General features: G+C 48.4%; 1 protein-coding gene across 7 annotated transcripts in view; it reads right to left on the minus strand.

The window, feature by feature from the left end:
- MYLK3 (myosin light chain kinase 3) overlaps nt 1-19,185 on the minus strand; it is a 56,841-nt gene extending 37,656 nt beyond the window's left edge. For 2 of the 7 annotated variants that reach the window (XM_063700176.1, XM_019011405.4), the window contains exon 1: nt 19,002-19,185. Coding sequence is in view for 3 of the 7 variants with exons in the window: in XM_004057601.5 (XP_004057649.4) it covers nt 3,672-4,148 (477 nt within the window). In the remaining 4 variants the exon portion in view is untranslated. Of the gene's footprint in view, nt 1-3,671; nt 4,658-13,375; nt 13,568-19,001 lie in introns of those variants that run through there. The other 5 variants (XM_055366722.1, XM_055366723.1, XM_004057601.5 and 2 more) reach the window with 5 other exon arrangements.
- Nucleotides 19,186-27,057: the final 7,872 nt, after the last annotated feature.

Genomic DNA, 27,057 nt, shown 5'->3' on the forward strand with positions numbered 1-27,057 from the left:
TAAATTTTATTTTATTTTATTTTATTTTTGTGAGATGGAGTCTCGCTGTCACCCAGCCTGGAGTGCAGTGGTGCAATCTTGGCTCACTGCAACCTCCGCCTCCTGGGTTCAAGTGATTCTTCTGCCTCAGCCTCCCGGGTAGCTGGGACTACAAGCGCACGCCACCATGCCCGGCTAATTTTTGTATTTTTAGTAGAGACGGGGGTTTCACCATATTGGCCAGGCTAGTCTCGAACTCCTGACCTCGTGATCTGCCCACCTTGGCCTCCCAAAATGCTGGAATTACAGGCGTGAGCCACCACACCCAGCTTTTTTTTTTTTTTTTTTTTTTTAAGATGGAGTTTTTGCTCTTATTGCCCAGGCTGCAGTATGGTGGTGCAATCTTGGCTCACTGCAACCTCCAACATCCTGGGTTCAAGCAATTCTCCTGCCTCAGCCTCCCGAGTAGCTGGCATTACAGGTATGCGCCACCATGCCCAGCTAATTTTTGTATTTCTATTAAAGACAGGGTTTCAGCATGTTGGCCAGGCTGGTCTCGAACTCCTGACCTCAGGTGATCCCCCCGCCTCGGCCGCCCAAAGTGCTGGGATTACAGGCTTGAGCCACCTCGCCCAGCCTAAAATATTTTTAAAGTATAAGATAATCAGGGAAATTTGAACACCGAACTTCAGTAATACTAAAAAGTTATCATTTGGCCCAGTGCAGTGGCTCGTGCCTATAATCCCAACACTTCGGGAGGCTGAGGCAGGAGGATTGCTTGAGCCCAGGAGTTCAAGACCAGCCTGGGCAATGTAGTAAGACCCTGTCTCTAAATAAAAATAAATAAACAAAGTTATTCACTTTTTTAGGTGTGATAATAGTATCAATATTATGTTTTTAAAAAAAGCCCTTATCTTTTTGCTATAAATGCTAAAACATTTATGAAAGAAATGATCCAACATCTCAGATTTCCTTAAAATAAACTGAAGGGGGAAGTGGGTGGGGAAAAGAGAAAAAAAAAAAAACATGCACAATAATTTCCCATTTTCATTCACCAGAAAGGCAAAGAATCAAAAGCATTCCCACACCTTGATGGTAGGAGACTGATTTGGAGTAACTTCTTTGAAGGCTGACTTGCCTTTATCTGTATAAATTTACCATTTGGCTTGGCATTTCCACTGCCAGGAGTGTATCATGCAGATAAACTCACACCTGTGTTCAGTGACATACATCTATTGATATTCACTGCATCATTATTTATAGTTGCTAAAAATAAGAAACAATAGAAACAAACGAGGATCTGGGCTGGTTAACAACTGAAGACACAGCCCCCAAAGGGAGTACCCGGATATATTCATAACGATATGAACATCAATCAATGCCCAAAATATATTAAGTAAAAAATTAGAAATCGGGGCCAGGATAATGTGAATAACATTTGAATTAAAATAAAACAATTCTGCCAGGAGCGGTGACTCACACCTGCAATCCCAGCACTTTGGGAGGCCAAAGCGGGCAGATCACTTGAGGTCAGGAGCTCAAGACCAGCCTGGCCAACATGGTGAAACCCCATCTCTACTAAAAATACAAAAAAATTAGCCGGGCATGGTGGTGGGCGTCTGTAATCCCAGCTACTCAGGAGGCTGAGACAGGAGAATCGCTTGAACCCGGGAGGTGGAGATTGCAGTCAGTCGAGATCGCGCCATTGAACTCCAGGGGTGACAGAGTGAAGCACCATCTCAAAAACAAACAAAAACAACAAAGCAGTTCTGGTGCTACAGATTGTGGGAAAAACAAAACAAAACAAAAGGGTGCTGTGGATACCAAGGTGCTTGTAGACACAGGCTCTATCTGGAAGGATTCAAAGGAACTCAGAATCCACGCTTGCCTAAGGGGCCAGGGTATTGCTGTTCTGGGGCCTGGGGGATGGAATAGGAAGGAGATGTATGCTCTTTACTCTACATGATTTTTTTTTACTATGTGCATATTAATTTTGTTAAAGCTATTGATTAGATCTATTTTATTATTTACAGTCGTGACTCTGTATCTGCCAGGGATTGGTTCCTGGGCCCCCTCCACAGCAAAATCTATGGCTGCTCAAGTCCCTGACATAAAATGTCATGGTATTTGCATGTAACCCACACACACCCTCCCATACACTTTAAATCACCTCTAGATTACTGATAATACCTAATAAAATGTAGATGCTATATGAGTAGTTGTTATACTATTGTATAACAACTGTATTATTATTTAGAGAATAATGACAAGAAAGAAAAACCTGTACATGCTCAGTACGGACACACCATCATAGGACTAAGTACATTTTGATCCGAGATTTGATTGAATCTGCAGATGTAGAACCCACAAATATGGAGGGCTGACTATAATTAAATTAAATTTCTTTATTTTTTTTAAGAGACAGGGCCTCACTCTGTGGCCCAGGCTGGAGTGCACTGGCACAAACATAGCTCACCGAAGCCTCCATTTCCAGGACTCAAACAATTCTCCCACCTTAGCCTCCCGAGTAGCTGGGACTACAGGTTTGTGCCACAATGCCTGGTAAATTTATTTATTTATTTTTTGTAGAGACAGGGTCTTCCTATGTTGCCTAGGCTGGTCTCAAACTCCTGGCCTCAAGCAATCCTCCCACCTCGGCCTCCCAAAGCACTAGGATTACAGGCATCAGCCACTGCACCCAGCATAATTTTATTTTTTAAAGCCAGGCTTGGTTAGGGTCACACTGCCCTGCAGGCCAAGCCCTCAGAAAAGGCACAGTGCAGACAGCGGGGGCTAGGGAGAGGGGCAGCTCTGAAGGAGCTGCAGGGCAGGGAGGGGGAGGGGCAGCAGGGGAGCTCTGGCCTGGTGCGGGGAGGGGAGGCATGCTCCTGTCCTCGGCTGCCGACACAGAGTCAAGCACGGACCCCTCTGACCCCAGCTCATCTCTTGCCAGAGGCTGGTGAGTCACTGTAGGGGTCTGAAATGGTGGCTCCAGGTTGTCTGAGTGTTGCTAAGTGGCTGACCCCTAGCTGTCCCCAAACAGGGTGTTCCCTCTACAGACCTCACCCCCCATATCCTTCTCCCAGCAGCCAAGCTTCCATTAGCCTGCAGGATTGATTATGCAACTCTTAGGAACAGCCGCTCCCAGGAATGCCACCCTCCACCCCCAGGCTCCGGCTCCTGCCTGCTGTCCCCCTGGGTCACTGTCAACACTCGTCTCCCCACAGGCAGCTGCACTCTCCACCCCCTCTGGAGCTAAGCTCAAGGTTGGGGACAGGAGGTGGCCGGTGGGTTTCTGAGCAGGGCTCCATCAGGACAGACTGGCCACTCCTGCCTGTCCCACCCCATGTGTGAAGGAGCAGAAGGGCAGTCACAGGGGTGTCAGAGAAGTGTGGTGGTCCTCCCTCCCAAACCGCCAGCGTGTCCCCCACAGCTAGGTTCCCTGGAGCTGCCAAGACCCTGCAGTCCTGGCCAGAGCCCCGCTTCTTCCCTTCCCTGGGGAGAATGGCAGGCAGTGTCCGGACTGGAAATCCACCTATGACCTGCAAGTTTCCAGCTCTCCTTTTCCCCATCAACAGGTCACACAGGAAGAGGACACCATGCCTCCAGCTCTCCAAACACTGGCTGCCTGGCCAGTCTCCCACCAGGGCCGGGGCCTCCCATCCAGCCAGGGCAGGGAAGCAGGAACCAACCTCCTCAGGGCTGTCACCTGGGCTGCCTCTCCTCCAGGGCACACGCCCCTGCATGAGGAAATCCGCCACCTTTGATTTCTGGAACGTGGCCCCCACCAAAGCGATGGCCCTGTCCACCGCAACCACCATCCTGAAGAGGGCCTCCAGCCTGGCACCGTGCTGGGCCGCATCCTGCTGCATGGCCCTCACCAGCTCCAGGACCTCGGGCCACCCAGCCTGGGTGTCAATGCGGGGAACCCCGTCAGCCCCACCCGGGCCCAGTGCCCGGGAGGCCTCCAGCCTGTGCAGGCCCCGCTCCAGGTGGCCCATGTCTCGGCACATGCTCTGCAACTTCTCTGTGACATCTTCTTGGAAGTGCAGGAGCTGGTCCACCTTCTCGTTCAGCATGTTCAGCTTTTTGTCCATGGTTGTTAAGCAGGCCTTGCCCAACCCTGGCAGCCCCCCATGCCCCAGACTCTCCTTGGAGGTTCCTGACATGCTGGTGCAGGCTTGACAAGGGCAAGAGTGGGGAATGAGGAGAGGCACAGACCCCTGGTTCTCACTCAGGCGGTGGTGTCTGCAAGGTCATTGTCCTCCGTAGCTGACAGACTCCTGGCAGCACCAACCTCCACGATGGCCTGGGCTGTGTGAGGAGCGCAGAGGCCCAGGTTCTTCCTGTGCCTTTGCTTCGCTTATCTCCCACCCTACACAGGCCTGTGAGTGACAGGCCGAGGTCGGCCCAGGCCCTTCTCCTTGGGGCCCCTTTGACATCATGGCAGCATTTAACATTCCTCTCTGAGAGGCTGCTGATGGGCAAATATGTTAAGAATCTGCCCAGAGCCAGCAGAGTTCATGCAACTAATGGTTCGGAGGAAAGGAAAGGGTCCTTTGGAGAACAGCACCTGCCAGCTGGGCTCCAGGAGGGATCCCAGGGCGGAGGAAGGTCCTTAGAGGCCCAGAGCCCTGAGGCCACACACATCAGAGTCACAATAAAAAGCAAGACCAAGACAGAAAGGAATGTGAGACCACTCAGCAAAGTTGTGACTTCTGCCATGATGAAAATTTTGATGCTTCTGCAAATTTAAAACAAACTTCAGGTGCCCCTACTACACCAGCGTTCAGAACATGTGTTTAGACTGTCTGTGGGGTGGCCGGCAGGTCCCTCCCCACTGGAGCCCTCAGTGACTAGTCCCTTGTACCTAAAAATAGAACTGAGGGCAATGGCCCTGGCCACCTGCCAAGCGCTGTCCCGAGCGCCATGTTCTTCACAGGGCCCTCAGGGGGACACTCACCAGAGACACCTGCTCCCCCAATAACAACTATGCAGGTATCAGACATGCAATTTCCATACTGAAACAGACTAGCAGGGACCCAGAGCACAACAGGCCTGTGTTTCCTGTGGTTTACAAACGTTTTTGCCTTATAAGCCCTTGGTTCAAATAAAACGTTTTACAGAAGTATCAGTCAATAGAGCAGACACAAGCAGAGATGCTAAGGTTACCCCCGAGGTGGGGCACAGGGAGCCCCTTCAAGTCCCAAGGACGCCACGGAGCAGTCTGACCTACACCATTTCCATCCAGCTCCCCGCGGGCAGAGGGCAAAGCCCAGAGAGGGGCATTTGCCCAAGGTGGCCCAGGCAGGCACACGGCCTCCTGAGGATGGTCCAGCCATGGGCAGGGCTGCCCCCAAGGGAGGGGGCTTTAGTGTCCCCCTCAAGCTTCCTCCTTCTGAATAAAAGCAATTATGATAAAATCTGACCTGGACATTTGGAATCTAAAAGCACTGTTAGGGCCGGATGCAGTGGCTCACATCTGTAATCCCAGCACTCTGGCAGGCGGATTGCTTGTGTCCAGGTGTTCGAAACCAGCCTGGGCAACATGGCGAGACCTGGTCTCTACAAAAAATAAGCCAGGCGTGGTGGCACGCACCTGTGGACCTAGCTACTCAGGAGGCTAAGGCGGGAGGATTGCTTGAGGCTGCAGTGAGCTCTGATCCTGCCACTACACTCCAGCCTGGCCAACAGAACGAGACCCTGTCTTCAAAATAAATAAATACACGAAAGCACCATTAGAGGTTTTGCTATATTAAACCATTAACCTATCAATGCAGTGAGCTTGCTATGCAAATGCAGCTTGACCACAACCTTCTCTACCTACCCTTCTATCCCGATAGTTGCCCCTGGGCAGCCCACAGAGAAATCCAAACCCATTCCTGAGAGCACAGCCCTGGGTGTCATTGGTGGAATGACCCAGAACATGCTAGAAAGAGCAGGGTCTGTTATATTCACCGCCACTGAAAACAAACACACAAATAAACAAAGTCTCCCTGGAAAAGGAAATTTGAGGGGTAACCCTGTGTTCCAGTCCCTCTGGGGATTCACCGTGCACCTCACGAGGACCTCATCTGCCACAGAAGACTCCCCCACCCGACCAGGGCAGGGGGCTCTCCCGACACTTCACACTTAGCACTTCCCTGCAGATCGGGGCTCCCTGGGCCAACCTTTGGGAAATGGCTGCTTAGAGAAGTCTCAGAAGTCTAACACACCCAGCCCCTGTGCCTCTCCCCAGCTGGTGCCCATAATTTTTGTGGAATAAAATTCCCACCAGACAAGAGAGGCAGACCCTGGTCTCTGGAGGAGAGACTTTATTACTGCCACTGCTGTGGAGATCTCTGGAGAACCAGCATCCAGGCAAGTCCTGGGTTAATAAAGCCGGAAAGGGCCGGGTACAGTGGCTCACGCCTATAATCCCAGCACTTTGGGAGGCCAAAGCAAATGGATCACGAGGTCAAGAGATTGAGACCATCCTGGCCAACATGGTGAAACACCATCTCTACTGAAAATACAAAAATTAGCTGGACATGGTGGCGTGCACCTATAATCCCAGCTACTTGGGAGGCTGAGGCAGGAGAATTGCTTGAACTGGTAAGACAGAGGTTGCAGTGAGCCAAGATTGCACCACTGCCCTCCAGCCTGGCGACAGAGCAAGACTGTGTCTCAAAAATAAATATATAGGCCGGTTGTGGTGGCTCATGCCTGTAATCCCAGCACTTTGGGAGGCCGAGGCAGGTGGATCACCTGAGGTCAGGATTTCGAGACCAGCCTGGCTAACATGGTGAAACCCCATCTCTACTAAAAAAACACAAAAGATTAGCCGGGTGTGGTAGTGCATGCCTGTAATCCCAGCTACTTGGGAGGCTGAGGCAGGAGAATCTCTTGAACCCGGGAGACGGAGGTTGCAGTGAGCTGAGATCACGCCATTGCACTCCAGCCTGGGCAACAAGAGTGAAACTCTGTCTCAAAAATAATAAAAATAATAATAAATAAAACAAATAAATAAATAAAGCCAGAAAGATAACTTCAAAGTCTAAATGAATCCAGAGGAAAACACCAAATACCCCAGCCATGTATCTATATCAAACATGAATTATCTGAGTCCGGGCATGGTGGCTCATACCTGTAATCCCAGCACTTTGGGAGGCCAAGGCAGGCGAATCACTTGAGGCCAGGAGTTTGAGACCAGCCTGGTCAACATGATGAAACCCCATCTCTACTAAAAATACAAAAATTAGCAGGACATGATGGTTAGCACCTGTGATCCCAGTTACTCAGGAGGCTGAGGAGAATCGCTTGAACCTGGGAGACAGAGGTTGCAGTGAACTGAGATGGTGCCACTGCACTCCAGCCTGGGTGACAGAGCAAGACTCTGTCTCAAAAAAGAAAAAAAAAAAAGAATTAAATTACAAAAGGATTTGTCATGTCTTCATTAAGCAACAAGTTTACAAGGTAGCTCATTTGCTAAGAAGGTGGCTGCGGCTGGAAGCTCCCTGAGGGCAGACCAAGCCTCTTGGGCTTGGCCTGGATTCCCGGAGGCACCAGCCGCCTGGCACATGGCAGGTGTTCAACATGGAGGAATGAGCTAAGGAGGAGGCAGCAGGCAGCTGAGCAGACCGTCCTGAGACTTCTCTGGAAGGAGGAGGCCTCAAAGTGAGCACAGGGCAGGAAACCCTGACAATCCGGGAAGGGAGCTCCAGGGAGCTCCGGGGCCCTCTGGGAGAAAGCCTAGAACATATTGCAGGCAGTTCCTGGAGCCTCTGTGGTGGAAAGGAGTAGCCAGAAGGACCAGCTTTAACCTCTTTCATTCTCACTTTAGGAGAAATGAGTTTGGAGCACATGGATTTCCTGCGGGGATGCTTCTCTCTAACTCTCCCTGATGCACAGGACACAGCAGGGGGCTTGGCCAGTTTTTGGGTGATGGTGCTTGCCCAGAGGATGGGGAGGCATTGACCCCCCAAGCCAAGAGAAAGAAGACCAGAGAAGAGGTAGCTGAACTGGATTGACAGAGCAGCAAATACAATAACCCCTTGTCTTTCCTGGGTAAGGACAGGGCAGCGGATCCTCTCGCGGAAAAGGACAGGCTGACCTCTATTCACCCTAGGGTGGGGCCAGCACGCACTAAGCCCCAAGACTCTTCCCTGGCCTTCTGGTGACCTAACAGTCTCGGGGATCATGGGGTAAGAGAGATTTCAACACCCTCATTTTATTTTACTTTGTTTTTTTCTAAGATAGGGTCTCGATCTGTTGCCCAGGCTGGAGTGCAATGGCACAACCACAGCTCACTGCAACTGGAACTCCTAGGCTCAAGCGATCCTCCAGCCTCAGCCTCCTGCATAACTGGGATTACAGGTGCATGCCCCCACACCCAGCTAATTTTTAATTTTTTTAAATGTCGTCACCCAGGTATTAAGCCTAGTACCCACTAGTTAATCTATACAACAAGCCCCCATGACACAAGTTTACTTATGTAACAACTTGCACATGTATCACTGAACTTAAAATAAAAGTTAAAAAAAAAACTTTCTTGTAGAGATGGGGTCTTTCAATAACTTTCCAGGCTTTATTAACCCAGGACAGTGGTGGCTCACACCTGTAACCCCACACTTTGGGAGGCTGAGGCAGGAGGATTGCTTGAGCCCAGGAGTTCAAGACCAGCCTGGGCAACATAGCAAGACCCTGTCTCTATAAAAGAACATATATGTATATATTAGCCAAGCCTGGTGGCATGTGCCTGTCATCCCAGTTATCAGGAGGCTGAAGCAGAAGGATCTCTTGAGCCTGGGAGGTTGAGGCAGCAGTGAGCAGCAATGGAGGCACTGTACTCCAACCTGGACAACAGAAAAAGACCCTGCCTCAAAAAATAAAATAAAATGAAATGATATCAAGGCTCTGACTCAAGTTGAAAGACTGACCTCTCATATTTCTCTCCTTCCCCTCCAGAGACTTCATGGTAAAGGAAGAAAATAAATACCCACCCGCAACGATGAACAGAATGGAAGGGGCCATTGGTGAATGAGTGTTATCAATGAATTTCTGGGAGATAGAAAACTGGTGGAGGAGAGGTAACTGGAGAAACAAGAAAAACTGCAGCCTCACTGGCCACAAAGGCGAATACAGATACAGGTGAACACAAAAGCTGGCATGGAGCCAGCTTTCCCTGTAGGACCCCAGAGAGGCTTCGGACCCCAAGACCCCCGGTGGGGTAAATGGGGAGCAGGAATGCAAGACTGAAAAGTCCATCCCTCCTCCTGCCCCACACCTCAGCACAGAAGGGCCTGACCAGGCCCACCCTCCCTAGAGATCAGAGCCTGCTTCTGGAGAAATGTAATGGTCCACACCACAATAGTTCTAGGGGCTGGCTTTTGGGGTTCCTCAGGAGCGTCCCACCTGATCATCCTCAACAAAAACCACACAGTTAACAAGCCTCAACCACCCACCCAGCTGTTAGTACCTTCTTCAGAAATATGCACAGACAAAAAGGATCACTGGATGTTCAAAGAAAGCCTTCAAGATGAAAAGGGAAGACTAAAGCAAATAAACAGAAACATGATCATAGAAGAAACAGAGAAAATGAGAAACAGAAAGTTTCAAAAAGGCTGTCATTTTGCGGGGTGAGGTGGCTCACGCCTGTAAACCTAGCACTTTGGGAGGCCAGGGCGGGGGGCTCGATTGAGCACAAGAATTCGAGACCAGCCTGGGCAATATAGGGAGACCCTGTCTCTACCAAAAAAAAAAATTTAATTAGCTGGGTGTAGTGGCATGCACCTGTACACCCAGATATTTGGGAAGCTGAGGTGGCAGGATTGTTTAAGCCCAAGAGGCAGAGGTTGCAGCGAACTGTGTTCGTGCCACTGCACTCCAACCAGGGTGACAGGACGAGACCCTGTCTCAAAAAACAAACAGACAAAGCTGTCATTTGTGGCCACAGAAAAGCGTGAAAGGCTATTCCATTCTTTAAAAAAGGAGAGGATGCTATGGAAAAAGACAACTGTAGAATAAAAGAGAGGTCTTGGAATTTAAAAATATGAATAGTAAAATTTAAAAATTCAATATAGGGATTCGAAGATGAAGCTAAGATAATATCCCAGAAAATAAAATTAAAAGATAAAGACATGTGCAGGAGAGAAAGCTGTTTGACAATGAGTCCAGCTAGCCTTATATCTAATTAACTGGAGTTTCAGAAAGAGAAATGAAAGAAGGAAAGAATTTATAAAAGAAATACTACAGTCATTATGCAATTTTAGAACACAGGGATAAAGAGAAGATTTTAAAACTCCCTGAAATTTAAAAGAAAAAAAAACACATACTTGTGAGAATTTGTCCCCTTCAAAATTCATGTCAAAATTTAATCCCAGTGTGGCAGTATTGAGAGGTAAGGCCTTTAAGAAGCAACTGGATCACAAGGTCCCTGACCTTATGGGTTAATGGATGAATAGCTTATCATGGGAGTGGGCCTGGTGATTTCATAAGAGGAGGAACAGAGACCTGAGGGAGCACACTCAGCCCCTTTGCCATGGGATACCCTGGGCCACCTCTGGACTCTACAGAGAGGGCCCACCAGCAAGAAGGTCCTCACCAGATGCACCCCTCAACCTTGGACTTCTCAGCCTCCATAACTAAAGAAACACATTCCTTTTCTTTATAAATTATCCAGTTTCAGGTATTTCTGAAAATAGACTACTACACATACCAAAGAACTAGAATCAGAATGACATGAAACTTCTCATCCTAAAAACAACTGGATGCTGGAAGAGAGGCTGGCTGTCAAAGTCTAGATAGGAAAGCACTTCCCCTTAGAATTTTGAAGACATTACACCACCATCAGAGAACAAAATGAAGGGTTTTGTGATTTGCAAAAATGCAAACAATTCGTGCTTTTTTTTTTTTTTGAGACATGGTCTCACTCTGTCACCCAGGCTGGAGTGCTGTGGCGTGATCTCGGCTCACTGCTGCCTCAACCTCCTGGACTCAAGCAGTCTTCCACCTCAGCCTCCCAAGTAGCCAGGACTATGGGCATGTGCCACCACGCTTGGCTAATTTTTGTGGGGTTTTTTTTAGAGATGGGGTTTTGCCATGTTGCCCAGGCTGCTTTTGAACTCCTGGGCTCAAACAATCCACCTGCCTCAGCCTACCAAAGTGCTGGGATTATAGGCTTGAGCCACTGCACCTGACCCACGCACGCTTTCTAAGGAAGCTGCTTTGACGATATACTCCAGCAAAATGAGGGGGTAAACAGGCTGGCCAACATGGTGAAACCCCGTCTCTACTAAAAATACAAAAAAATTAACTGGGCATGGTGGTGGGTGCCTGTAATCCCAGCTACTCAGGAGGCTGAGGCAGGAGAATTGCTTGAACTTGGGAGGTGGAGGTTGGAGTGAGCCGAGATCGCGCCATTGCACTCCAGCCTGGGTGACAAGAGTGAAACTCTGTCTCAAAAAAAAAAGAGCTCCAAGAAACAATAGCTTCAACCTAGGCCCAAAGTTGAAGCAAGAAAATCAAGAGTGTTCAACAGGAACCCTCCCGGGGGAAAAAGAGTGTGCAACAGAATGCAATTAAACACATGCAGCAAAATGTGGAGAGCATGGGACCTGGAGTCAGACTGCCTGGATTTAACTTCTGCCTCTGCCAGTTATTAGCCAGAGCCATGGGCCAGTGTTCACTTAACCTCTCTGAGTCTATACTTCCTTGTTTGTAACAGGAGAATAATAATAACACATACCCTCATGGAGTGGTCGGGAGGTGCCATGAGAATGCCTGAGAGGCACCCAGCAAGTGCTCAAACATTAGCCATCAGCATGATGATGGCAGATATGGCAAAAGGGGAACAAAAGGAATTAGAGATGCCAGGACAACTAGAGTTCTTTTTTCTTTTTTCTTTCTTTCTTTTTTTTTTCTTTGAGATGGAGTCTTGCTCTGTTGCCCAGGCTGGAGTGCAGTGGTGCGATCTTGGCTCACTGCAACCTCCGCCTCCCGGGTTCAAGCAATTCTCCTGCCTCAGCCTCCTGAGAGTAGCTGGGACTACAGGTACATGCCGCCACACCCAGCTAATTTTTTGTATTTCAGTAGAGATGGGCTTTCACCGTGTTGCCCAGACTGGTCTCGAACTCCTGAGCTCAGGCAATCCACCCACCTTGGTCTCCCAAAGTGCTAGGATTACAAGTGTGAGCCACCTCGCCCAGCCCAGAGTTCTTACAAGAAAGAATGAGATTAAAATACAATCATTGATTTTGCATTGAAGAATATTTACAGTCATAGTAAAGTAAACCCTTTATTAAGTAAAAGCAGTGACATCTGTCTTGTGAGGGTGAGGGAGGGAAAGTGGGGAGTGTGAGAGAGCTAAGTCCTCATTTATCTTACCGGCAACTCCATATATCATGCACAAAACAGAGAATGAAGAAATATGGAGGCAAATATCAAAAGAAACAAAGAAACAGCTTCAACGTGTTTGCTTCTGGGGACCAGGACAGAAGACGGGTTATCCAGAACCTAAGGACACCCTCTTAGGGGAGAAACACACAGTGCCCTTTGTTGATTTGTGTATTTATTTATAACAGTTGTGTTGCAGCATGTAGCAGTGAAAGGTCTTGTTCTAACAAAATCATATATGATGACGATTTTCCGAGGGAAGGAAGCCACGTGTTGAGAGGAAAGTTTTCTAATTCACACAAAATGCCATAGGGGCTCACGGTGCACCTGGCACTTAGCCTCTGTGAACACAGGTTTCCTCATCTGCACTGGGGGCCCATTAACTGCAATAACCACAGGGCTGTTGGACATTAACGTAAGCAAAATGTCTAGCACAGCACCTGGCACGTGGTAAGTCCACGAAAATGGCAGCGATTGGAACGGCCATCCTTAAGACCAGCCACACCTTCTCCCCGTCTGACTGCAGACGGTCAGCCCAGCAAGGCAGCAATGTGCTTGCTCGGTCACTTCATTGTGGGGTGAGGGGCAGGAGGAGGAAGGGGGACAGCTTCCCAGTCCTAAGCCAGCGGACCTCCTCCCAGCCCAGGCCACCTCCCCGCCCGCACCACACCATTGCTGGAATGCACTGAGGAAGTACACACATCCCCTCCATGGCACCAAGCTCATTTAAGAAAGGAAAGCAGAGATGAAGAACTCCAGAAAGCCACGCAGAGTTTAATGCGGACAACTTCAGGGGTAGCTGCCATCCACATTGTCTGTCCACCACACGATGCATTTGTTGCAGAAGGCCCAAGCTGACCATCCCCAAACTGTCCCCCTAAACCAAAGCTTTCTGCTGACTTTCTTGGCGCAAGAGAACCCAGGACCGGGGAACAACTGTCACCAGGTCTCCCTTAGTCCCGTGCCCTACCAATTGTTCCTCAGGCTCTTACTTCAAAGCACACTTGCCCGGAGCTGCCCTTACCGCAAATATCTGGGTGTAACCCGATGCCCGCTGCTGGCCTCTGGTGCTGGGACCGCGCAGTGCTGGAGTGGGGCACAGAGTCCCCATCCATCAGCCACTGTGACTGTGCCAACTCCGTGTTTACTCTGCCTAGAGATGGATGCTGCCCAACCGCCCGGAGCACTGGGAATGAGGTGGGCTGGCTGGCCAGGATGATTTCTCTGGAAGAACTCAGGCAGGAGCGATAAGCCTGGCATTTCCGCTTATCTCTGACCCTGTCCAGGCCCCAGCGGCATCCAGAGGCTTCACTTGGTTATCTGCCTTGCTGGGCTCTATCTGCCTCCCCAGGGGCCTACTTCCTGCATCACTTAGCAAAGTGTCCAGCTGTGAAACAAACACCGTGTGGTCCAAGGAGGGAGGAATGAAGGGAGGGAGTCCTCGGGCAGAACTGACCTGAGTTCAAAACCCCGCATCCGGGTGCAGGGGCCCTGGGGATGTGCAGGGACTCCTTGCCTTCAGGGAGCCCTGAGGACAGAGGAGAGGCCGGGTCTGCAGCAGAGAGGTGGCGGCCCTGCAGGTCTTCAGTGGGGCTGCTTGTACCCTGGCCGGGCCTGGTCAGTCACTTCTGTGCTGGGAGGGTCCTGCTATTGGCCCTCCAAATAAAACTACTCAGGAGGCAGCAAAGAGGCACAGAGTCCCCAAAGCCTGGGGCTGCAGTGCAGGAGAAGACAAGGAGACAAGGACACGTGGCTCTGTCAGGGATGTGCCAGGGAGGGCTCCCTGGCCAGATCTTCCCAAAGCGCCTGGGAGAGACCAAGCTATACACACACACACACTGCCATACACACACACACTGCCTCTCTCTCTCCACACACACACACAAACAGCCTCTCTCTCTCCCTCCCTCTCTCTCTCTCTCTCTCTCTCTCTCTCTCTCTCTCTCAACTTTGGGACCACAAATTAACTAGCTTGGCTGACGGGAAGGAGAGACAGGGCTGCCGGCTTCTGTATGCACTCACAGCCCCTGCGCTGAGCGCTTTGGCTGCCTCTCCTTATTTGAGACACACTGTAGCCCTGTGGGGTGGGTCATTGTTTGTCATCCCCATTTCACAGAGGAGGAGCAACCTGGGGAACTTTAACAGCTGCCCAGGGCCAGTCCCCCAGAAAGGCATGGGGACAGCGTTCCAACACCATGCTCATCACTCACACCCTCTGCCACTTTCACAGACAGGAGGGATCTCAGACACGAGAAGAGTCATTTCCCTTATTTTGCAGATGGAGATTCTGAGGCCCAGAGATGGGAAGGGGCTTTCTGAAGGTCACACAGCACGTAAGTAGCAAAGACAGGGCCAGATGGTAAAACCATTGCCCTTGGAATGACCTGGAATGACCTGGAACTCCCTGGCTCTGTGGGTTGAGAGGTGTGTGCGGGGTGCGGGGTGAGACTGGCCTACGCCCCCAGGCTCGGCTCTGACGGTTGTCTGAGAAGATGCGGAGAGGGCCGAGGGGCAGGGACTCCGAGATATTCAATATTGGTTGCTTATTCTTTCATAGTAAAATGTCTATGACCTGTCTCATCCTGGCCATACAGAAAGATGATAAAGCAACAGCCACAGCCCTGCCAGGATGAATCAAGGAGCTGAGCTTGGGAGTAAAACCAAAGTGCAAGTCTGACTTTACAGAAGTGGAGAGGGAAATGGCAGCCTCAGGGAAACCTGGCCTGGTGAGGGGGTGTCCCCACTGGCTCTCCGGTGCCACTGGGTTTGCTCCCAGGATCTTACTGCCTTCTGTGTGCAGTCCTGCACCCCTGGGCGAAGACTTCTCATTTACTCTCTTCCTTCTCCACATGCGAGTCAAACTGTTCCCTGCCTAAGCAAAGTCAAATGGAATCAGCCTGAAAATGCTAGAGAATAACAAAAAAGCACTCCCTGAAGCTAAATCCAGACCAACGGCCATTCATCCATCCATCCATTCATTCACTGAGCAACAACAAACACTTATTAGGAAATAATAACACTAGTGTTGATTGAGCCAGGCACTGTGCTACATCCTTACATCAATTACTGTACTTGCCCCTCACAACAATTCTAGGAGGAAAAAACTGTTATCCCCATTTCACAGACAAGTAAACTGAGGCACAGGGTGATGAAGGCATGTTCCAAAGTCAGACTCGAGTTTGCCTACAACTGAGGGTGGTATCACTGCAGCTTTCTTTTCTTTCCTATTTTTTCTCCCCTTTTCTCCACTTTTTTTTTTTTAATTTTTTTTATTTTTGCTCTGTCACCCAGGCTGGAGTGAAGAGGCGCGATCTCTTCTCACTGCAACCTCTGCCTCCCGGGCGCAAGCAGTTCTCCTGCCTCAGCCTCCCTAGTAGCTGGGATGACAGGCAGGCGGGCACCACCACACCTGGCTAATTTTTTGTATTTTTAGTAGAGATGGGGTTTCATCATGTTGGCCAGGCTGGTCTCGAATCCCTGACCTCAGGTGATCCACCCTCCTTGGCATCCCAAAGTGCGGGATTACAGGTGTTAGCCACCACGCCCAGCCCCTTTTCCACATGCTCTAATCTCACTGAAACTTTCTGCTTTCTGTCTAGAACCCAACTTTTTCTATGAGGGGCTACATCTTCCAGCTGCCAATTCAGAAGACTCAATTATGCTTAAGTTGGAACCAGGAGAACCCGCCTCATGCAGGGTTCCATCTGCAAAGTCCTTGAGCACCAGTGCTCGTGATCTCTGCTCATCCAAGGGGGAGGGACCACTGCCCCATTTCACTCGTGGAGAGACTGAGGTCACAGGGAGAGTCCGCACGAAGCTGGGCCTCAGACCTGGCTCTGCTGCTCTGGGGCCTGTGTTCACTGTGGATGAGAGGGTTTCTGGAAGTCCCTTCGACTCCTACAAACACACACGCAGCTTTGGGACCCCACCTCACCTCCCCGGCTGACAAGAATCAGAGAAGGGACTGCAGGGTCTTGAAGTTAACTCACTTCTCTCAGCCCGACCGTGGGCAGGCCCTGTGCTCAGCACCTTAGCTGCACTGTCTTATTTAATCCCCTTCACTGTGCCCATTCTTGTGGGCTCCGAGCTCTGCTTGTGCCATGGGAAACCCCAAAAGTCTGGACAGGAGTGAGGTTATAGGAACAACAGAGAAAGTGGGACAGTCGCTAACTGCAAGGTGCAGGGGACATGAGTGAGATGGGATGACTATGTAACTCACCAGTGCTCCCAGCCCCACCCCACATCCCATCAAAAGAACTTTCTCTTCACCTGTGAACTCTCTCCCCTCAGTCTACCCCTACCCTCTGAGCTGAGCCCAGTCCCAAGATGTCTTGGTATCAAATCTGAAGAACTGGTAGCAGAGGTGGGACCTGAGGGTCCATAGGAGAGGACTTGGTTGATCTGGGTAGCAAAGTCCCAACACTGGGGCAGGAAAAAGGTGACACAGACACCGAGCAGGGTCTGAGGTCTGGGGAGGGACAGACCCTCAGGCAGCCGCAGGATGTGAGAGAGAATGGGTAAGGGCAGAGGAGGGTTTGGAAAAATGTCTGCTCCAAGATATAAATGGTTGTTGGGGATCAAAAGTTGGAATGACACAGTGGCCAGGGCAGGCTTCTGGGGCCCCACATCTGCAGAAACGCAGCCACATGGTGCCAGCGAACTCAGCATGTAAGAGGGAGGCAAAAAAATTAGGGAGGACTTCTTGGAGGAAATGGGACTTGAGCTGAGCCTTGAATGATGGGCAAGACTTGGAAGGCTAAGAAAAGACGGTTCTAGTGAGGTCACAGAGGGAGCAAAGCTCAGGTGGAGCCTGGCAGGTGGGGGTGAGGATGCAAGGACCACCCTCCAGCCACACGACATCAATGGAGGCCCAGCAGGTGGGACCCTTAAGAGAGTGGACTAGGAAAATTAGGCCGAGACATACAGACCTGAAGCAGCAAGACAGAGGGACAGTGATGCTATGGAACATTTTGGGGTGGGCAGTAACATGATAAAGTTAGTATTTAGGAATGAATGGAAGTGATTACCTGGGGTGGGGGGATTGGTGCAGAGAGGATACAAAGTGAATTCTGGGATGCTGGAGGTAAGTGTTTTATGTCTTGGGTGGTGTCACAACAGTGTATGTGTATGTTCAAATTCCATAGGCTGAGCAGGGCACAGTGGCTCACGCCTGTAATCCCAGCACTTTGGGAGGCTGAGGCGGGTGGATCACCTGAGGTCAGGAGTTCGAGACCAGGCTGGCCAACATGGCGAAACCCGGTCTCTACTAAAAAATACAAAAAATAGCCAGGTGTGGTAGCACACACCTGTAATCCCAGCTACTCAGGAGGCTGAGGCAGGAGAATCACTTGAACCTGGGGGGTGGGGGTTGCAGTGAGCTGAGATTGCACCACTGCACTCCAGCCTGGGCAACAGAGCGAGACTCCATTTCAAAACAAAACAAAACAAAAAACAAATTCCACAGGCTGTAATGTGTGTGTATTGCACTGCATGTAAGTCATGCCTTAATCAGTTCTGCTAGCATGAAAAAAAAAAAAGGAAGGAGGATAGAGGGGAGTGGTAGGGACCAGCATCCACATAGAAGCTCAAATCAGCAAGTGTTTACCACTTTTGGGAAGCATGTTGTTGCCAAAACACAGGGGCGCTAAGTGGAGCAACATCTCAAGGAACAAGTCTTTGAAAGTTCTTCCAAGGCCTCTCATTCTGCCACCCCGCAGGCGGGCAACAGAAGCAGGACCCCTCCCTGCTGCAGGCAAAAAGGCAAAAATCTCTAAGGATATGCAATGCTCTTCCAGGTTTACTAGGTAAAGACTTCACCTCAAGCGTATACATAGAATCCCATTTTTGTTGAAAATATACATGTATGTATGCCAGTATGGTTCATTCCACCTGTGAGAATTACAGATAATCTCTATTTTCTATATTTCATTTATATTTTTCTAATAAAAAATTAAGTGTGTAGTTTATTACTCAACAATTTTTTTCTATAATAGTCATCATTCACCTAGAGCCAGAGAAATTATTCTAGACAGATGATACGCCTAAGAGACAGGTTTAACTAACCAAGAACACGGAGCAATAGACTCCCGCAGGACCCCAGCTGACGGAAAACATTTACAAACGTTATTGGGAGGTCTGAGGTCAATTGCTTAGGCTTAAATGAACAGAAACATGTCTATTTAGCAGCCGCAGGAAGATTCCTCAGAAATCACACATGTCACGGGGAAAGAACAATTATCCTCCTGTGTGCTTTGTTTTTAAATAGATTCCCCATCCACCTTGGGAAGAAATGTTCCAGACTCCATGTACAACTCATAAACCACACAGTAGAATTGGGGAGTTTTGTAAAGCAAAGTTGGCAAATATTTGGGAACAATCACTACAGCATTCTCAGATGATCTGAGCACCTGTATTACTCATCACAGCGACAGGTGGAAAACAATTCTGAAGTCTGAGTTACACATGCAATTCTCCCAGACCTGTACAAGACCAAAGCAAACCCATGCACTTGCAACCAAGAGCTGCTCATTTTTCTTGTCGTTTTTGATCAGACTCCAAAAGTGTTTTCTGGTGGGTCTACAAGTCCCTAATACACTGCTGAAAACACCCACACACACACACACAGTAGGTTTATCACTGCACTTACATACCACTTTCCATCCATGGGTCCCAAGGGATCTGTCCAAAATCTTGTTTTCATAAGTCTCCAGTGAGATGTATAAATATTGTTACCTCCATCTTATACACAGATAAACTTAAACCTGGAGGCAGTTAAGTGGCTTGTCAACAGTTATAACCCAAGACAAGATCTGTGCAAGCTGCCCTCTGGTCTCCCTTCCTCTGCTGGCCGGCCCTCTTGAGCGTTCTCGTTGGCTCCAGTTTAAATCATGTCCGTAGACCATTGTTTCCCTGGCAATGGAGGTGGTATTCTATTTCCTGCCCTGAATCTGGCCCGGGGCCCTGACTGCACCGCATTTAGCCACAAGTGCATCAGCCGTGCGTGAGTGGGGACAGCTTGGCTCCCTGGAAACCTAAGTGGCGTGTGTCAGCTGGCCCAGGCCTGCTCAGAGCCGCTCCAGGCCATGCTGCTAATTCCTCCATCATTTGCCCAGAACAACCCACAATGAAGGCGATGACTTCTCTTGGAGCTGGGCGAACAAATGGGAATATCTCAAAGGCAAACTCATTGGCTCTGCTGCAGTCTGGCCCTTGGGGAGAAATAGCTCTCAGGCATCTGGGACCCGGGTGCCTAGATCAAAACAGCCCTCCCTCTGCTCATTTCCGTGGATGAAATGAGCATCCACGCTTTGCTGTAGCAAAGCGTGCAGGTCACTTGTTACATTCCTGATGGGCAACTGAATTTGCACTTATAATTCCCAGCTGCCATGTTTACTTTTATGTTTATTAATTAAGTGTCCTGGAATGACCACTCAGAATTAGATCCAGAAAATAAGAAGTTACTGGGGCATCCACCAGGTAACAAAAATTACTACCTGAAAAGTGTTTCTCTGATGGCTACAGTCACACTAGAAATTGGAAGGGGAGGCTGGGCTGGTCGCTCACACCTGTAATCCCAGCCTTCTGAAAGGCCAAGGTGAAAATAGTGCTTAAGGCCAGGAGTTTGAAACCAGCCTGGGTAACATAGTGGCCCCTGTCTCTACATAGAGACCCCTGTCTCTACAAAAAATAAAGATAAAAAACATTAGCCAGGCATGGTGGCAGGCACCCATAGTCCCACCTACTTGAGAGGTCATGATGGGAGAATCACTTGAGGCCAGGAGTTGGATTCCAAGCTAGGGCAACACGGCAAGATCCTGTCTCTTAAAAAAAATATATATATATATACAGTAATTAGCCAGGTGTGGTGGTGGGTGCCTGTAGTCCCAGCTACTTGGAAGGGTGAGGCAGGAGGATCATTTGAGCCCAGGAGTTGAGGCTGCAGTGCTCTATGATCACGCCACCACACTCCAGCCTGGGTGATAGCATGAGACCCTGTCTCAAACAAAAAAAAAAAGGAAATTGGAGGTGGAGATTTTTGGGTGAATTTCCTGCCAGTTGGTCAGTAAATACCATGTATTGTCACTTTTAACTAATTTCAACTTCTTTGCCTCTAAAGTGCCCTGTAGACCTTACTGGATAACCAAGCACATCACATGAACTAAAGTTGGGTTTGCTGAGTGGCCCATGTGCTCCCCAAAAACCCATGTGTGCTCCTATCAGAGCCAATTAGTGATCACAATACCTCATCTCGGTTGAGCATATATTCATGCCAGGCCTCCTGCCAAGCATTTTAAATTCCTTAGTTTTAAAAAATACTAGGCTGGATGTGGTGGCTCATGCCTATAATCCCAACACTTTGGGAGGCCGCAATGGGAGGATCACTTAAAGTCAGGAGTTCGAGACCAGCCTGGCCAACATGGCAAAACCCTGTCTCTACTAAAAATACAAAAATTGGCCGGGTGTGGTGGCGCATACCTGTAATCCTAGCTAGTCAGGAGGCTGAGGCAGGAGAATCGCTTGAACCCGGGAGGTAGAGGAAGCAGTGAACCAAGATTGTGCCATTGTACTCCAGCCTGGGTGACAGAGCGAGACCCTAAAAAAAAAAAAAAAAACTAGGTATGTATCATTAATATCCTTGTTTTACAGATAAGGAAACTGAGGCCTAGAGAGACCACACAGTCACTGTATCAGTTTCCTATGCCTGCTCTAATTACTGCAAACTTAGTGGCTCAAAAGAAATTTATTCCTTCATAGTTCAGGAACTATGCTGACTAATGCGTGCTCTAGAGGCCTCGGAGGAGAGCCCATTCCTTGTATCTTCCAGTTGCTGGCAGCCACTGGCTTTCGTGGTTTGTGGCTGCATCGTTCCGGTCTCTGCCTCCAGGACCACACGTCCTCCTCTGTGTATGTCACACCTCCCTGTGCCTCCCTTTCATATTAATACACGTGATTGCATCGAGGCCCCCCTGGCTAATCCAGGACAGTCTCCCAATCTCAAGATCCTGAACTTAATCACATCTGCAAGGTCCTTTTTTTGATTTGTAAAGTGCCATTCACAGATTCCAGGGATTAACATAGGAACATCTTTTTTGGGGGGGCCATTATCTAGTCTACCACAGTCACCCATCCTGTTACTATCAGGTGGTGGCTGCAGGTCTCCCTTCTCACGTGCTCAAGAGGGCTTATTAAGCCAGATGGGGTGGCTCACGCCTGTCATCCCAGCACTCTGGGAGGCTGAGGCAGGAGGATCGTTTGAGGCCAGGAGTTCAGAGCCAGTCTGGGCACCACAGGGAGACCCTGTCTCTACACAAAATTTAAAAATTAGCTGGGTATAGTGGTGCATGCCCAGAGTCCTAGTTACTCTGGAGGCTGAAGCAGGAGGATCACTTGGGCCCACGAGTTTGAGGATGCAATGAGCTATGATTGCACCACTGCACTCCAACCTGGGCAACAGAGTGAGACTCTGTTGAAAGAATGAAAGAACCAAAGAATGAAAGGAAGGAAGGAGAGAGAGAGAGGGAGGGAGGGAAGGAGGGAGGGAGATAAAGAGAGAGAAAGAAAGAAAGAGAAAGAAATAAGAAAAAAGAAAGAAGGAAGGAAGGAAGGAAAGAAAGAAGAAAGAAAGGAAGGAAGGAAGAAAGAGAGAGAGAGAGAGTTGGTTAGTGGTGAACATGTAGCACAGAGGCTAAAAGCCCAGGCTTTGGCACCAGGCAGACTGGGTCTGAAGCCCAGCTCTCTCAGGAATCTGAAGCACTGTGTGACTTAAGAAAGTGACCCAACTGCTCTGGGCCTCAGTTTCCCCATCAAGGCCTACTGCATGGGAATATTTTGAGGATTAAGTGAGAAAATGAATGTGAAACTCATACAACAGTGCTTGCACATAGTCAGGTGCCCCCTTAGTGGTAGCTGCTCTTGTTAAGAGCAGGATATAAGCTGGAGTTCTGACCCAGCCTTGCAAAGGGACACCTGGTGAGTACCAAGTTTCTGCAGATTAAAAAAATGTGAAAATGGGAAGTAAAGTCATTCTGCCACACAGCCAGTGAAATTCAATGCTAATCTCAGCATAGCAGAACTCTGAAAATCTTTTGGTGTGGAATGGTAGAGAAGACCTGCCAGAACTGGCCATGTAAAGGATTTGTGCTCTTTCAAAAGTGAAGACCTCGGCCAGGCGCAGTGGCTCATGCCTGTAATACCAAGCACTTTGGAAGGCTGAGGCAGGAGGATTACTTCAGCCCAGGATTTCAAGACCAGTCTGGGAGACATAGTGAGATCCCATTGCTACAAAAAATAAAAAAAAGTTAGGCAGGCATGGTGGCATGTCCCGTGCCTATGGTCCCAACTACTCAGGAGGCTGAGGTGACAGGATCACTTGAGCCCAGGAGGTTGAGGCTGCAATGACTTGTGATCACACCACTACACTCCAGCCTGGGCAACAGAGCAAGACCCTGCCTCAAAAAAAATAAATAAATAAAAAGAGAGAGGAGACTTCTCCCTTTCTCCAGGGAAGGTGTGGATCTAGATCCTGAAAATGTGTGGTTTTGTCTGTAGATGTTCTCTTTGGTTTGTTTTTTTGTTTTTGTTTTTGTTGTTTTCTGTTGTTGGTGGTGGTGGTGGTTTTTTTGAGACAGGGTCTCACTCTGTTACCCAGGCTGGAGTGCAGTGGCACAACCACAGCTTACTGCAGCCTCAACTGCCCAAGCTCAAGGAATCCTCCCACCTTAGCCTCCTGAGTAGCTAGAACTACAGGTGTGCACCACCGTGCCCAGCTAATATTTTTATTTTTAAAATTTTTGTAGAGATGGGATCTCGCTTTGTTACCAGGGCTGGACTCAAACTCCTGGGCTCAAGGAATCCTCCCACCTCAGCCTCCCAAAATGCTGGCATTACAGGAATGAGCCATTGTGCCAGGCCCATGTTCTCATTGCTTTAAATGGGATTTGACTGGAAATTTACATTGTGATAGTCCCTTTGAGGTTAAACTGATTCCAGTTTCAAGACCTATAACAAAAAGAACAACTGATAAATCAAGAACTTAGAGTGTGGAGAATAAGAAAAATAGGCAGAAAATAGTAGGAAACAAACAGTAGGGGAGAAACAAGGACATTTTAAACTTGGGCACTTGTTATAAATATATTTGACAGAAGAAATGCAAACTGGCTTGTCTCCTTAACTCGGAGCAAAATAAATTTGATTTGATTCTGCTTCATTCACGAACTGGGATAGAATAACATGCTTTATTAAAGAAGTTTTAGTATTTTATTTGGCTGATGTTGAAACTGCACTTCTAAGTTTTACCATATTTATGTATGATCTGCTCGACTTGTTGTATTTCATCCAATTAGGTTTTTCCATTCAACACACCGGGCTTCTTTACAGATATGACCAGGATTTCTTAATTTCAGTGAGAAACATGCTAACAGTCAATGAAACAAGAAAGCAACAGATTCTGCCTTTTTAGAAAAACTGTAAACTACTTAAATGTCAACCAGTAGGGGAAAGAATGATAGCTCTACATGTACCGACATGGAAAGCCACCCAAGGCATATGACCGAGTTAAAAAAAAATCACAAAATAACACATACAATTTAATCCTGTCTAAATTGAGAAGAGACTGATAATCAGACAGATGAACATGGATACGTAAATCCATTAATAATGGTTGGCAAAGATATACACCCAATTATTAACAGCAGCCACTTCCTGGGAAAAGAGCAGAACTGGGGTGGGGAAATAAAGGGAAAAGCCATCTTGTATCTGCATTTTTACAAGAAACATGTGTTTTTTAGTTTTTTTTTTTTTCTTCCCTTCTTTTTTTTTAAGACAGTGTCTCACTCTGTTGCCAGACTGGAGTGCAGTGGCGCGATCTCACCTCACTGCAACCTCCACCTCCCAGGTTCAAGTGATTCTCCTGCCTCAGCCTCCCAAATAGCTGGGACCACAGGCGCGCACCACCATGCCCAGTAAATTTTTGTATTTTTAGTAGAGATGGGGTTTCACCATGCTGGCCAGGACGGTCTCGATCTCTTGACCTCGTGATCCCCCTGCCTCAGCCTCCCAAAGTGGGATTACAGGCGTGAGCCACCGTGCTCAGCCTAAGAAGCATGTTTTTGTATATTACATATATATCTTTTAAAGCAATACATTATTTACTTCAATGGAAAAATATGTTAATTTACAGTTCTTTTACTAGAGATACTACCCATGGGATAACAAATACTAAACGTGCATGTGGGATTTTTTTTTCATTTTTCATTAATAAACCAGACAGGATGTCTCTGCCTTGACTCTTCAGATTGATGGACAAGAAGTCCAATAAGGAATAAACTCATACCCTGAGGACAGGGTAAGTGGGTACCACACAGGGATGAGAGTCCCTACACCCTGGAAGCTGAGGTCAGATGGGAGAGGGTTAACAGACAAACAGCAGATGGCAGGGAAGTGCTGCCAGGAGGCCTGTGAGCCGGGAAAGCTCTAGAGTGGATCAACTGTACCCACCTGCTTCTCTCTCTCCTCCCCCACCTTCCCCCATCCCCAGGCCCTCAGTCCAAGCAGCTGGCATCTACCCTCAGGCAAAAGTAAACAAACAAGTCCTTGACAGCTCTTTAAAGCAATTAAGCATTGGTCCGGGCGGTGGCTCACGCCTGTAATCCCAGCACTTTGGGAGGCCGAGACGGGCGGATCACGAGGTCAGGTAGATGGAGACCATCCTGGCTAACATGGTGAAACCCCGTCTCTACTAAAAATACAAAAAAAAATTACCTGGGCGTGGTGTCGGGCGCCTGTAGTCCCAGCTACTTGGGAGGCTGAGGCAGGAGAATGGCGTGAACCTGGTGGTGGAGCTTGCAGTGAGCCGAGATCTCGCCACTGCACTCCAGCCTGGGCGACAGAGCAAGACTCGGTCTCAAAAAAAAAAAAAAAAAGAGAAAGAAAAAGAAATTAAGCAATCCATATTGGAGAATCAAAGGCTTTTATTCATCACCTTGGTACACTAAAGTCCTTATTCTGGGCAATCAAGTGACCTCATCCTCCTCGACCCCACACCCAGAGCACGCAGTCAGAATTCTCACTGGGAAGAAGCCACCAAGTCACATAGACCTTCTTTTTAAGATATGACCAGACAACCAAAGATCACCAAGACACTCCCAGAACCAGCAGCCTGAAAAAGAAAGAGCAAGATATATAGGTGCAAAATGAACTCTGGTGGAAAGATCATCAGGGAATAGAAGAAAACTTGGCTCAAAGAGGTTTTTTGTTTTTTTGTTTGTTTGTTTCCAGACAAGGTCTCGCTCTCTCACCCAGACTGGAGTGCAGTGGTGCAGTCATAGCTCACTGCAGCTCCAACCTCCCGGGCTCAAGCCAGCTTTGCAAAGTGCTAGGACTACAGACATGAGCCACTGTGCCCAGCCGACTAGAAGAGGTTTAAGAAAAAGTTTATAAAACCAGAACAGGTTGATCTGAAAAAAGAATAATCAGAAAACAAGAGGAAGCAATTAGATAGATTAAAAATATGATAGCTGGCTGGGCGCAGTGACTCACACCTGTAATCCTAGCACTTTGGGAGGCCTAGGCAGGTGGATCACCTGAGGTCAGGAATTCGATACCAGCCTGACCAATATGGTGAAACCCCGTTTCTACAAAAAAAAAAAAAAAAAAAAAAATTAGCTGGGCGTGGTGGCGGGCACCTGTAATCCCAGCTACCTGGGAGGCTGAGATAGGAGAATTTCTTGAACCAAGGAGGCAGAGGTTGCAGTGAGCCAAGATCACACCTCTGCACTCTGGCCTGGGCGACAGAGCGAGACTCCGTCATAGAAAAAAAAAAAAAAAATGATAGCTGAAATAAAATGTTCAAGGAATCATAAAAGAGGAAATTTCCCAGAACCTAGGGGAAAAAATAAACTGTGAAAGAACAGATGAGAAACAAAAGGACAATTCAAAACTCCACAATTCACTAATGGAGTCCCAGGAAAAGAGAATAAAGACTGGGGTGAACTGCAGTCTGCCATTCACAGCAATCAAAGACTGCACTCCAGCCATTTCCCCACCTTTGCATCTTTCACTCCCAGGGTATCTGGTGGGAACCTGTTTGGCGGCCACTGTGGGAGCTTAGCTCCTGGATTTACTATCCCACAAAGACTGCGGGATGGTATTTTGAGGAAGGGGAATTGACAGAGGGTGGTCAAAAAAATGAGAAATGTGCACGACTTTTTTAATGTGGCCTGCTCGCACCAAGGAAGCCAGGGCCATAGCCTGTGTGTGGACGCTTGCTGTCTAGGGATAACTCATTTGAGTCATTAAAAGAAATGCTAAAATCAGAGCAGAGGGAGCAGAGCCCTTCAGCTCATCACTGACGACTTGTCTCCAGGGTGACATCAGTTCACCCTCTGTGTGGTTGTTCAATTGCTTACAATCGCACACAAGTCCCCAGCTCATGTTTCTCCATGTTTGGACAAGAACATCACAACTTTTGCAATCCCTTGGTCTACAGCATAGAGCAGGCATTGTCTTGCACGAGTGCCTGGCTAAACCCAGTCTACATTGATGGTAGATTTCTATCCATTTGAAACAACTGGATTTTCCATCCTAGGAAGTTAAAAATTGGTCTGGTAAGACACAGATTCTAGAGACAGTCTTTAGGTTTCAGCCTAGAGAGGCCATCAACGCCCATAAATCAGAAAGGACAGGGTGAAAAAAAAAACACAAATGAGG

Source organism: Gorilla gorilla, chromosome 18, assembly GCF_029281585.2.
Source record: "Gorilla gorilla gorilla isolate KB3781 chromosome 18, NHGRI_mGorGor1-v2.1_pri, whole genome shotgun sequence".
In the NCBI taxonomy this organism is placed as follows: domain Eukaryota; kingdom Metazoa; phylum Chordata; class Mammalia; order Primates; family Hominidae; genus Gorilla; species Gorilla gorilla.